This window comes from Dysidea avara, chromosome 2, assembly GCF_963678975.1.
Source record: "Dysidea avara chromosome 2, odDysAvar1.4, whole genome shotgun sequence".
Taxonomy (NCBI): domain Eukaryota; kingdom Metazoa; phylum Porifera; class Demospongiae; order Dictyoceratida; family Dysideidae; genus Dysidea; species Dysidea avara.
This window is the reverse complement of record NC_089273.1, coordinates 26,432,331-26,446,956: the sequence shown is the minus strand read 5'-3', so window position 1 is coordinate 26,446,956 and position 14,626 is coordinate 26,432,331. Positions and strand designations below refer to the sequence as shown.

General features: G+C 39.3%; 1 protein-coding gene and 1 long non-coding RNA gene across 2 annotated transcripts; both read right to left on the bottom strand.

Annotated features, from left to right (window-relative positions):
• Window positions 1-224: 224 nt before the first annotated feature.
• LOC136247961 (uncharacterized) lies at window positions 225-1,502 on the bottom strand. The gene has a single exon (XM_066039780.1). It carries the CDS (start codon window positions 1,500-1,502, stop codon window positions 225-227), a length of 1,278 nt encoding a protein of 425 aa, XP_065895852.1.
• Window positions 1,503-2,053: 551 nt separating this feature from the next.
• On the bottom strand, window positions 2,054-4,543 carry LOC136244000 (uncharacterized). The gene is made up of 3 exons (XR_010695038.1): window positions 4,211-4,543; window positions 2,835-2,906; window positions 2,054-2,320 (listed from the first exon to the last, which is right to left on the bottom strand). It is a non-coding gene; the product is annotated as an uncharacterized lncRNA (long non-coding RNA).
• Window positions 4,544-14,626: the final 10,083 nt, after the last annotated feature.

Sequence of the window (14,626 nt, the reverse complement as noted above, 5' to 3'; positions counted from 1 at the left end):
CCCAGTCTGTTGGTTGGTCAACCTTTACCAAAAACACCTGACTTCACATTTTTGTCTAGGGCATGATGCAACCTTTGCTTTAGTGAGTGTGGGACTCGCCTAGGTGGGTTGACAACAGGTGTGCAATTAGCTACCATGGTGATGTGGTACCTCCCAAGGTTGCCAAGTCCTCTAAAACAGCTAGGATAATTGTCTCTGATGGCATCCTTAGTCAGCAACTCAGATTACAGGGCATTCACTCTCTTGACTAAGCCAAGTTGTACACAATCAGTTAGACCCAGTATTGCTTGTGCATTGACTGGTGCAACATAAAACTTAACGTCACACACCTTACTGTTACCAGTACAGGTAAGTTTGCATGTACCAGTAGGTTTAATGGAAGTACCACCATAGGCACTCAGCTTCATGCTTGTGGTTTTGAGTGGGGGTTTTATTTGTAACTTATTGTACAAATGCAATGGTAACACACTCACTTCTGCTCCAGTGTCCAGCTTTACTGTCAGCTTATCACGATTGCCATTGGCTAGAATGTCAGTGAGCCATGCAGAAGATTTCTTGATACCTTCAATCTGTAGTGGGCTTAGAGCAAATTCATCAGATGATTGATAAGAATCACTCTCGTTGTCTGAGTTCAGATCACTTTGTGTACTGTGGTCAGTCTCTTGTATTTCATGGAGTTTTCGTCTCAGTTTGGTGCCAGTTCTTGAGTCGCAATCACTTTTGAATGAGGTTCTCTGTGGTTTTGTACTATATTTGTGTCTTGGTAGGGACGTCTTGTTGCGGCACACTTTAGCAAAATGGTGCAATTTGTGGCATATTGAGCATTTTTGTCCATATGCTGGGCAATCTTTCGGTTTGTGTGTCTGTCCGCATTGTCCACAGTAGGTAGGTTTTGAGCCACTCCGTCCTTTCATAGTGTGTACATTCGGACTGTGCGAAGACCGAGTCATGTCTTTGATTTGCTGTTTCGACGATTCTGAACGCTGAGCTATCTCTATCGCTTTGCTAAGAGTCAAGGATGCTTCGCGAAGAAGTCTCTCTTTCAGGGAATCATCGGTCAGTCCGAAGACGAACTTGTCGCGAATTAGTTCCTGTCGCACAGCTGCAGGCCAGCCTTCTTTGTTGTACTCGCACGTGTCTATCTTGACTTGCAGTCGCGTTAGGTACGCGTCAATGGATTCACCCTCTTCTTGTCGAAGGCTCCAGAATGTATATCTCTCGTAGATAATGTTCTTGCGCGGCGAGCAATAGGTCTGAAAGGCTTCTAGCACTTTATCAAATTTGTTTGCATCTCCTTCGGAGGTCCACGGAAACGTCTTGTAAATTTCTCGTGCTTCTTTGCCTGCATGAGACAGCATTATGCCAATTTTGACTTTGTCATCCTTTTCAGTTGATTCAGTTCCTGCAAGGAACCATTGCAGCTGCTCTGCAAACTCTCGCCAGTTTTGTGCGACATTTCCTGTGAAGGACAAAGGCTCTGGTGGCTTGCAAAGAATGGACATCTTTACAACAGCACTTCTGACACCATGTTACGATCACGACTGATTCATCATAATAATGTTAAACACATATACTACAGTCATACAGTATAGTTACATCATCAATCATTACGTAATCAGTCATACATCATTGCTATAATGCATCATCATAGAATACATCACTATGTTACAATCACGTCATTTGCTCTCTAAGAATTTTACTCGGAATTTAAAGAATGACGCAGAGCACAACTGCGGTCACTGGGTATTGATGAACTGGCGCTCTATGTAGTTAATCAGTACATATAGCCACCAAGAAGTGTGCTGCCATAGATTATAGTCCATAGATATAATCTATGGTGCTGCATACCATCCTTCGTTTTTGAAATTAGTCGCCCCCACATAATTTGTCCTCTAAGGGCGCGGCTTAAAGAATGACATAAGAGTACAACTGCGGTTACCAGTTGTTGACACAAGCTGTGAGTAATTAGCACATGTAGCTAGCTTAAAAGGAAGTGTGCAAAATCGCCTAATGCAATTGTCACCATGCATTATTGCATTTTATAGCATCCCCACACAAAATTACACATGTAATTACAACATACAGAGGAGACACATGAATACCAAACACTTTTCACAACAATAATGTAAGAATTGTGCAATAATGACTGTAATATAACTGCTATGCAAATGTTTCCCAGTGGCCCGCCATGGTAGCAAGTCTCACATGACGACATGTATATTCATCCAAACACAATGGGAGTAACGAGTAAGTATGATGACAACAAGTTGGTATGACTCCATTTGTAGAATCCAGATGAGTGGGTGTGGCTCCAGTATGTCTAAACAGTTAACAAACATTCCTGTTATAAATACATGTTAGAGTTGCAATATAATAGTATAGTATTTAAATGCAATAATACATAGTCTCCATTGCATCATTATCAAACGACACTAAGTGGAGGATATTGTTGCATCTCTAGTATGTACACTCTATCAGTACAACCTATCTTAACGGCCACTAGTATAGAAAGACAACCACTCTTGAAAAGCCAATTCCAATTGAGAATTTATACACTGTTACCTGCTGAATGAGTGAAGGTGGCAATAAACAAGTTCCATTGTAATTTATATACGTTATCTGATCCTGTATATTCTGTCAGTGGATGAGATCCACTTGGCCAGGACAAAATGTGACTCAAGTGCCCTGGATGATCCATACTCAGCCAACTTATGACCCAGCAGCACAATGGAACTGACTATTTATAGAGAATACAATTATATTTATTTCTAAGATGTGTGGATGTGTGGACACATTACAACACGTTACATGTACATACAAGACATGCTACGTACTGTTTTAGCATTTCAAGTCACCACATTATACACGTACCAGTCAACAATGCTTCATAGTGCCCATCAGTAAACCTGAAGAAAAGTTACGAAAAATAAAAATTCACATAAGTACAATGAAACCTCATTAATATGGCAGGCTGTGGGACCAAAAAATTTGGCCTGAATAACAAGGTGGCCTTATTAATGAGGTCATAAGTAATGCTTAGCTATATTTGGGACCTACTAGAGGTGGCCAATATAATGAGGTGGTCTTATTAAAGAGGTGGCCACTAAGTAAGGTTTCACTGTACATATAGTTCACAATATTGTGAACAATATTAATGGTTAACAATATACACTGAAACCTGCAGGTCACTTCTTGTGGAAGATTGCTCTCTACACAAAATGACACATTCAGAGATTGTATTTAGATGGATGATACAGTAATGCATTGTGACTTTAATACTCGTGATGTGTCACTGCTAGGCAGCAACCATATACACGGCACTGCCACATCGCACTTGCTCGCACACACAATTTTGCTAAAGATTTTACAAATTGATAATTAAGGGGTGTGGCAACTAGCTGTTTCGCTCGCAAGACTGTGTGGCAGCTGTTTCCCTTCTGTACAAGTGGCCACCAAGACAGGTCCACAGTGGATGAAAGCCAGGTATTAGATATTTGGTATTTCATGTGTTAAAGACATTCCAGAGCTTCTGGTAGTCTCAAATCTCACCACAGTTTAACTCAGGCAGTGTTGTGGTCACCACTAAACTACTGGAATGCTGTGTTATGTTCATCTTATGCTTGGCTACTATATTGTAGAACTGAAATGGATACTCTGAAAAATATATCCTATGGATAATGACTTCATCACTTTCTTCATCAGGAGCTTATAAGGACCAATAGTGAAACTTTTTATACTTGGTGCTGACAGTCAACTGCCTATGTCTGAAGCAGTGCTTTTGGTGCTCTAACAGATTGGCTGCCCCCTTGCTGCCAGCACTCACTGTCTCATACGCTGTCATACACTAAATCCATCTCTATAGCCAGTTAGAACAGCATGCTTCTTACCTTTTTTTAAGGCCGCATAATGCAGCCACCTCTTTAAAAGGCAAGGTTAGAAAATTTTGTCCCTACGGCCTGAATAATGACCAGTTTTCACTGTACTATTAGTGATTAGTGATCATGGGGGATTATTTATTAAGATACTAAAATATACAAACGCTACAACCTCTAAATATAGCAGTAAATTTTTTACCCTGGTCCAATGTCTCGTAATAATCGTGACTTCGTGAGAGACTCTACTGTGACAAATACATGTTTATCATGATATGTGCTAATCGCCTTTTTACAATTAAGTTTTACAACACAAATACATGTATAGTTAAACTCACCAATTGTGACTAAATCCCTTCAACACGAAAAGACAAGTAATGAGACAACCTTGGAGACAACAGCCACACAAGCCTATTCTGGTGCGTTTATTTAGTAGTAATATAAATTTTAAAGGCGTTTATTTACAACAGGACATAATTACGCGCCCCTCTATTGTCTCTGTACATACTTGCCTTTTCTTTACTATTCTCATTTCATTTCACAAGATCTCTTGGCAGGGGCGTAGCTTCTTCACTTGAATTAGTCAATGCTTGAAGTAGATCGAGATACTCTAATAGAACAGTCACATTTCTACAAGTGCCATATTTTTATATTGTAAAGTCTGTAAGTAGCTAGTAATTTAAACTATACAATCCGATGCTAACCAGAAGTTGTACCTATGCTAAATATTGATTGCTGTGTTACAGCTGTTTGTGACTGCTCTGATAGAGTATCTTGATCGTTTCAATGCAGTACAAGATGAAAGGCAAAGTGTTTTTAAGGGTTTACTAGTAAAATGGGTGTTAGTTGACTGCAGTTGCATGCCACTAACAGGGCCGTCCAGAGAAATTAGAGGGCCCAGGGAAAAGGGTTAAAGAGGGGCCCAGGGGCAATGAAGGGTCTAGATCCTGACTGCTCTATTAGAGTATATCGATCTTTCTTTAAACAGGTATTCAAGTGGCCCCTTTCGGGCTGTGGTAGGGGGCAGTTACCCCCAATGTGGGCGGCCCTGGCCACTAAAATTACAGTTATATTTTAATATTCTGTCACTGTAATCTGGGGTTTCTGTCAAAACCATGGAAGCTCACCTACTGTTATCAACAGTGCATTGCTTATTCTAACAAAAAATATTGAAATCCCATCCAAAAACAGCTTATAGCTGTAAAAAAGTGCGCGTCCAAGTAAAGCAGAGTTAACTGCGACAAAAAGTAATGATATCATAATGTGGCCATGTGCGAGGTGTGCAAGTTGTAAAATTAATATTAGCTAATCAGATAATACAATGTTATTGTTAAAGTGTTAATGAGAACTATGTGATGCTGCTAGTTTTTAAGTGTGTGAGCATCTTCATAAATGCCACATAAATTTAATTCTCAATAAAGCAATGTGTATAGATTCTCTGATAGTAATAAATAGTTTGAGTTTGGCCGCCTTTCCTGTATATAGCAATGCTACGAACAAAGGAAAGGTGGCCAAACTCAAACTATTTATTACTATCAGAGAATCTATACACATTGCTTTATTGAGAAATAAATTTATGTGGCATTTATGAAGATGCTCAAACACTTAAAAACTAGCAGCATCACATAGTTATCATTAACACTTTAACAATAACATTGTATTATCTGATTAGCTAATATTAATTTTACAACTTGCACACCTCGCACATGGCCACATTATGATATCATTACTTTTTGTCGCAGTTAACTCTGCTTTACTTGGACGCACACTTTTTTTACAGCTATAAGCTGTTTTTGGATGGGATTTTACTTATTTAAAAACAATGTTCCAACAATAAGACCACCCAGGCCCATCAGGAACAAATAATGGTACACTCGACCAGATTGTATATAACTATTAACTTGTGTTAATTTAATAAATACTTTCTTACCACCCTCCGGACCCAATACTTCAAATCCTCCACAATCCAAGAACTTATATAAATGATATCCTAATCACATACTCCCCTTAGATATAAAATTATTTATAACCAAATTAAAATGCCAAGCTTCATATAAAAATATATAAACCCCGCGGAATACTAAACGACTATCTCCTAATAACCAACCACAAATCCCACCTACCACAACAAAGACAAGAGGTAAAGATACTATTAGATACCAACAAAGCCAGTGGCCCAGACAACATTCATCCATATATCTTGAACAATTGTGCAAACAAAATATCTCCTATACTGCAAGTTATATTCACTCAATCACTAGACACAGGTATACTACCTTCCGATTGGCTCATGGCCAATGTATGTCCAGTTTTCAAGAAAGGAAACCGTACTAGTACCGCAAACTACCGACCAATATCATTGACTTCTGTATGCTCCAAAACTATGGAACATATTATATATCATTCCATAATGAATCATTTAAACTCTAATAGCATTCTCATTGATACCCAGCACGGCTTCAGATCCCAGCATTCTTGTGTTACCCAACTTATTTCACTGATAGAAGACTTGTCACATGCTCTAGACCAACAGAAACAGACCGATGTCATTCTCCTTGGCTTTGCTAAAGCATTTTGATAGTGTCCCACATCAAAGACTATTAGTTAAATTAAGACACTATGGTATCAACAATCACATCTGTCAGTGGGTCAATACTTGGCTGACCAGAAGGTCACAGCAAGTAGCTTTGGACGGTACTTTTTCTGACTCGATAGCTGTTCACTCAGGAGTCCCTCAAGGGACGGTCCTCGGCCCTTTGATGTTTCTTCTATACATTAATGATATAACAGAACATGTAAATTTGCCACTACGGTTATTTGCTGATGACTGTTTACTTTACAGAATTATCACCACCAAGGAGGATGCCATTCAACTTCAGCATGATCTTGATCAACTACACGAATGGGCAACTAAGTGGCAATTAAGATTCAATGTAACCAAATGTACTATTATGTGGTTTACCAGATCATTATCACCAATCATTTTCAACTACAAGCTAAACAATCACAACTTGGGTACATCAAACCAACACTCCTATCTTGGTGTTATATTGGACAACAAACTATCATGGTCTCCACATATTAGTAATATAGCTGCTAAGGCCAATAGAACATTAAACTTTTTGAAATGCAATCTGAGTTGCTGTTCGTCTAACATCAAAGCAACAGCCTACCTTACGATAGTACGACCGTCAATGGAATACGCTGCAGTTATCTGGGACCCATACCACCATAAAAAGTGAACTGATAATACGTAGAGGACAGATTGTTAGTAAAACCCCACCTGTAAACAGTTCTATGGTTACTACTCAAGCAGTAGCAAACACAAAAAAATGTGATTCCGTGCGGTCGTTTGATTCTTGATTCATCTTGCTAACTTATCAAATTCTTGCCTAATAGCTGTTGTACCGTGGCCAGGAAATTCTACTAACGGTACCTCAAAAGGTTTGAACTGTGTCCTGTTGCTGTCGTTCGTTTTGTCGCTGTTTTTGTTTCCTGAAGGGTGGTCTTATTTGGAATACACGATGGGTAGAGGGAAGAAGAAAAGGAAGCGTATTCCATCTACCAGTTCAGCTACCAGTTCAACAGAAAGAGAGATTTGTGTGTCTTGCAAAGAAATTGTTGAGGATGATGCGGTAGAATGTCATTGGTGTGCAAAGTGGCAACATATAAAATGTGCAAACGTGAGTAAGTCTCAATATGATATGTTAAACACTTGCCCTGATCAAATGGTGTTCTTTTGCTGTGTATGCATTGTCAAACTACCTACAGTCTTGGAAAAGTTTAATGGAAGCAAAGACACCCAGTCCACTGTAGACGAGCAAATCAAAGTATTACAAACTCAATTAACTGACCTGGCAGCCAAAATGAATGATCAAATTGATTCTCGCTTCCAGCAGCTTGAAAAAAAGATTATAACAAACTTACCTAGCAGTAATTCTGTGACGCAGTCCTTGCCTTCTGCTCATGAGCCTGTTAGAACTGTTACTGCTATCTCAGCTTCACAAGTAATTAATGAATACAGAGATAGAGAAAGCCGTAAATTAAATATAATCTTACACAATGTTCCTGAATCTGAATCAACTGAGTCCACTACTCGCATTTCTCATGACACCCATGCTGTTGCCGACATTGCTGATAAAATTGGTATTGAATCAGTTGATGTTTCTAGCACCGTGCGTCTAGGCAAAATAATAGAAGGAAGATCCGACTCCTAAAGATCCATCTTTGTAACCTTCAACATAAACGTCTACTATTATCAAATGCTAAAAAGTTGAAGGGCCTTTCAGGAGTTCATCAAAAGATCTATATCACACCTGATCTCTCTCTAAAAGAGAGACAGGATAACAAGTTATTGCGTGAAGAATTGCTCAAATGCAAAAGAAATGGCGAAAGTGAACTGATAATACATAGAGGACAGATTGTTAGTAAAACCCCACCTGTAAACAGTTCTATGGATACTACTCAAGCAGTAGCAGACCAGCAGCATGCGTAGCCTAGGCTATTCAGTCCCGGCTGCCTCTAACGGATTTTCTGACCCTGACCAATTCTTTTCTGACCCTCCACATGACAAATCTAATCCAGTAGTTTCAACTTTTAAATCTTTAAAATGTTGGTTTACAAATGCAGATTCTTTGTCCAATAAATTAGATGAGCTTAAAACCAGAATCTCAGTTGACAAACCAGATATTGTGGCTCTTGCAGAGATCAACCCGAAATTTGGTGAATCCAATGTAGAACTTAGTATTCAAGGATATAACACTTTTTAAAATAATTTTCAACCTCACAAACGAGTTTGTATTTTTGTTAACTCAAGTCTTCGTGCTTACAAGGATGATGCTTTGTGCTCTGTGGTATATTCCGAGTCAATTTGGTGTCATATCCCCTTATCCGGTAATGACTGCTTACTCTTGGGTGTAATTTATCATTCCCCTAACAGTGACTCACTAAACTTTGACCACTTGTGCTCCTTGTTAACACAATCTGTTGATACTGGTGTGTCTCATCTACTTGTTGTCGGTGATTTTAACATGCCCTACATAAACTGGACATCTCTAACTGTCACACCTGCTAATACTTACAATGAGGCTTTTCTAAGCCTATTGGATGACCTATATCTTATCAAACATGTCACATTTCCCACTAGATTTAGAAGCAACCAAGTTCCTTCCTTGCTGAACCTTATATTAACCAACGATGAAAATACAGTGTCTAGTATGACCTCTTTATCGCCACTTGGAAAAAGTGATCATATTGTTATAGAGTTTGTCTTTTTGTGTTATTGCACAGTGGAATGCCATAGTGTATCTAAATATGTATATAACCGTGGAGATTATGTATCAATGACTAGAGATTTATTGAACACCAACTGGGAAGTACTCTTTGAAGGACTCAATACTGAGAAAATGTGGCTATTGTTCCACTCTAAACTGTTATTTCTTATTGACAAATATGTTCCTACTCAAACATTTGAATCTAATTCTAAACCTAAGTGGCTAAATTCTTCTACTCTTAAAGCAATTAAACAGAAACATAAAGCATGGAACACCTATAAAGCCACTCACCATCATGTCGATTATCTTTCCTACACCACAAAGAGAAACATTGCCACTGCTACTGTTAAAAGGGCTAAATCCAATTTTGAACTTAAGCTTGTTGATAGTGTCAAAGAAAATCCATCTGTGTTCTGGAAATATGTTAGAGAGAATGCAAAAGTGCGCTGTGATATCATGTCCTTAAGGAAAGGGGATGGATCATTCACCTGTTCTGATCGTGAAACAGCTCAATGTTTAAATGATTTTTTCTCTAGTGTATTTACTATTGAGTAGGCACCGGCCGATTATGCCGGCATAATTTAAAGCATAATAGGTGACCAAAAGCATCAAGCATAACGCCAGCATAATAGGGATGATATTTGAAAATTTAATTAAAATGCGCAATACGCGCGCCTGAAAGGCAGAAAATATTCACTGTCAATACTATTATTAGTGCATTTCATATTTAAAAATATGTAATATAACTTACTAAACCGTTTCTTTATTGGTTATTCACACTTTTCAGAGATAAGATCGAGATACTCTAATAGAGCAGTCACTTACTCTAATACAACAGTCAGGAAAGGCTGATATACTCTAATAAAACAGTCAGCTCTAGAGCATAATCCTGATTTTGAAAGCATAATTTTGAGCATAATAGGCTTAATTTTTTAGCAATGCTCAAAAGCATAATAGGTAAAATTTTGGGCATAATAGGCCGGAGCCTACTATTGAGCCAGAAGCAGATCTGCCATCTTTACCAGATAAATCTATGGGCCACCACTTAGGCAATATTACCATCACACACTGTATTATATTAACTGAACTCAACCAGCTTAAGCCAAATAAATCTTGTGGCCCAGACAACTGTCACCCACGTGTGTTGAAAGAAATCAAAGATGGACTTATTTTACCCCTCTATCTCCTATTTAATAAATCGTTACAGGAGTCCTCTTTGCCTTCATGTTGGAAACTAGCAACAGTCACTGCCATTCATAAGAAAGGTGATACAAATCTTCCTAGCAATTATCGCCCAATCAGCCTTACTTCAATATTTTGCAGAATGCTTGAGTCAATTATTAAAAATAGGATAATGTCTTACTTCCAAGCAAATGACTTTTTTTGCAATGAGCAACATGGGTTTCGTAGCAGGAGATCTTGTGAGACGCAGCTATTGACTGTTATGGAACACTGGACTAGGTGTATCGATGATGGAACTAGTGTTGATGTTGTGTACCTAGATTTCCAAAAAGCTTTTGATAAGGTTCCCCACAGACGTTTGCTGACTAAGTTAGAAGCATATGGTGTTAATGGCTCGGTTCTTCATTGGATTAAAGCTTTTTCATCAAACAGGAAGCAACGGGTAGTTGTTCGTGGAGCACTCTCTGAGTGATCTACTGTCACTAGTGGTGTCCCGCAGGGTAGTGTGCTCGGTCCCATCTTATTTATTATATATGTCAACGACCTACCTGACTGTATACAGAGCTATTTGGGTATCTTTGCTGATGACACAAAACTTTATCGCCCCATCTGCTCATCTGAAGATTCCTCCATTCTGCAAGAAGACATTGATTCCGCTTTGCAATGGTGTGACACATGGCTATCCTTCCTTAACCTTCCTAAATGTCTCTGCAGCACAATTGGACATTCTTCATCAAACACAGAGTATTATTTCTCATCCGAAAATGAAGCAAATATGATCTCCATGGTTGTGGAGGAAAAAGATCTGGGTGTAGTATTTGATAAAGATTTGAAGTTTACATCTCATGTTAATCAAATTGTAATGAAAGCTAACAGGGTATTGGGAATTATTAAACGTACCTTTACCTCCAGGGATGCCAACACAATAAGATTATTATACGTTACTCTTGTTCGCCCAATTTTGGACTATGCGTCAACTGTCTGGAACCCTCATCTTATGAAAAACATCCGTAAATTAGAAGCAGTTCAAAGAAGAGCCACAAAACTTATACCCTCCTTCTATAATTTGACATACTCTGAAAGACTCCAAGAACTTAATCTACCCAGCTTACTTTACCGTCGAACCAGAATGGATCTGATTATGACTTACAAAATCCTGAACAATTTAGTATCTGTGGACAAAGACTATTTTTTTACTGTTAATACCAACCCCACCCGATCTAATGGACTCAAACTTTACAAAAATCGCTTCAACACTGCTATTAGAGGTCATAGTTTTTCGGCCTTCGTTAAAACCCGGAACGGACCGGACCGGACCGGACCGGACCAGAATTTTATTGTTGAGGAGCGCGTATCCAACTACAATAAATTTAGATGCGCTTGCTAGGGATACAGGACGTGGACTCTGGTCTTCAATCATTTGTACTCAGGGCGCGATTCTCCACTGATCGCCAGAGTGATTGATGGTGATTTCGAAGGAAATATAGTTGTATACCGGTATGTATACACGCGAATCGATACTCTCACTGTAGCTAACAGTATTAATGGCGGCGAGATACAAACTAACGCTGATCTACATAAACTAAAATGTTAAGAGCTGTACTGAATAGTCAGTAGAGTTGCCACCCTGGGCATATCACTTCCGTCAGACTGATTAGCTATAAGTTTGTAGCTATTTACACACACTACGCTATTTTCATTTGAAAACGTTGGAATTGAACTGAAATGAACTACAAAGCAATATAAGGCCCCTATTCGGTGATTATTAGTTTCTCATCCAGCCTTTCTAATTATTATGATGCGGGCGGGAGGGTATTACCATTATGCCATTATTTTATAATATTAACACACTGATGTACAGACCTTGTCCAAATTGTCTTTCTTTCTTACTACAAACATTTCCTTCACCAGCTGATTCTACTTTTCGTGATTGCCAACTGTTTTTAGACAGTCAACTGAAAGCCTGCTTTGATGAAGTCGATATATAGAGCACGATTGCAACTGGCACTGCAGCAATTTGCTACGGAAACAACAGTTCTCCTGGCGATACATAGCGCATTTTAGCGTTCATCAACAAAAAATTATAACAGTTTGGTATCACGTGTTCTTCTGAGCATGCACAGAGTAAATAATGGCTTACCATGCGGTAACTTAAGAAGGATGCGGGCGGTGGATGAGAAACTAATAATCACCAAATAGGGGCCTAACCACAAGATCTATAAAATAGCTAAGTACTAAATGTTAAACTGTTAGAATACACCAGTTCAGTATATACCCTACTAACTACTAATAGTGAGGCCAAATTCAGCAGCAACTAACTCCAGGTGATCAGGGGTGAGGTCTTCAATTACATCTGGTGGTACCTGCAGTGTGCTGGGTACAAACAAAGGGTTCGCTTTGACAACACACGACAACTTGAAATGATAATGGCTGTTTGTTTCTCGTCGAGGAAAACACCAATCTCCGCTACTCCTATCAAAGTATGGTCTTCTTTCAAGACGAGCCACTACAATATCATTCGGCGGATTTGGAATTGTTCCATCTGGTAGCCTTAGACTCTCTCTACATCCTTGGCATGTACGAATATTCCCACTTATGAAACGGACAAAAAAGGATGGCTTTGTGGCTGTATGCTGGGACTTGACTGACGTGACACTGAACTCTGTGGCTGGTATACTTGAGGCACAAATGGTGGAGTACTCTGTGATTGATACACCTGAGGTGGAGTATGAAATGCTTGATATCCAACTTGAGAATATGGAGAGAACAAACCCATAGAAAAATTATTTTGCATAGATGTATTGTAACATGACTGTTGGCTCTCAATTGGTGTGTACATCCATGGGTGAGGAGATGGAGGTGCAGTAAATGATGTAGAGAATCAGTGCTGCTTGAGCTAGCAGATAACATGGGCACATCTGAAACATTTTGGTCTGCACGAGAAATTGTAGCTTGACGGTCCACTAAGGCAAAACAGGTTGCACTTCCCTTCTTTCTCTTTCTTGGTGGCTTATCACCTTTCCTGCCTCTTCCCTTTGGCATGTCTACTTTTGACAACCTACAAAGATTAGGTTTTGACTTTGAACTCTTATACCATGCCAAAAATTCTTCCAGTTGATGAGAATATTCTGCAGCAGCAATGCAGTGTGCACATATTTTGGAAGACTGCCACATCAGACAGGATGACTCACATGAAAACTGCCCAGGCTTGCCTTGCTTGATTATATGAGGGCGGTCTGATGAATTGCTGGCTACAACATAACACCTTGTGTTTGAGCTTGATGTAGGACCTTCTATAACCTGGCCTTGGGTGCAAAGAAGATTCTCTGCTTTATGCCACATTCCTTCTAAAAGTTTTCTGGGTACAGATGGGATATCCACATCATCCAAGGACAGTGACAATGACACATTATCTGGAGTGGTGGGCTAGCTGGGCAGTGAAATGGCAACATTGGTACATTCATTTTGCTTGAGAGAAGCTGACGAAACTTTTGAGAGTTGGTGATTCCGTTGCTGGGGGTCATCTGGAACCATCGTCTCTGTGTTACAACCAGGTCTTGGTACTGAGGTCTGAATTTAAAATCACCCATATCGATTACCGCCAGTTCAACCAAACGATAGCTTTCAGTAACTAATTCCTTCATTGACTCATTGAATTCATGCCACTGTGACTTTTTGTATTTTACTTTCTCATGCAGCATACTGTTCAAAGCTTCATTGGCATTGGTGTAGAAAGGAGACGGAGGACTTCCTAAACCAGCAGCCTCCCTCAGTGACAATAGCATACTGCTCTTAATATCTCCAGCTTTCTCTTTCACAAACCAGTTGAAGAATGACGGTACATGATGTGGGTTGACAGATCTTTCATGACTATTCCAAGTACGCTGGAGATCTTGCAATCTGTGATCAAATTCTTTTTCTGTTGAAGAGTCAACCAGACCAATCTCATGTAGCCCATCTGTGGTAGCTCCAAATATATCTTTCATGTAATGATCAACCATATCAGAGGAAACACCAAGAGTTTTTAGCTAGGAAATTACATTGGCACGGAAATGACGAAAGCATCGTAGGTGTACAGCTTCAGGGAACTGAGTTTGAAAGGCTTGGAATAGCTGTGTTTCACCATCAGTACCAAACGATTTGATATTTCGAAGACTAGGACAGAGACTTATCAGAGTGGAAGCAAAAAAGTGATATGATGAAAATTTCTTCTGCTGGTGAACAAGAAGTGGGCCAAGCATAATAGGTGAATGACCTTCCTTTCTGTGTTCCAGAAGTAGGTAACGAAATGCTATAGGT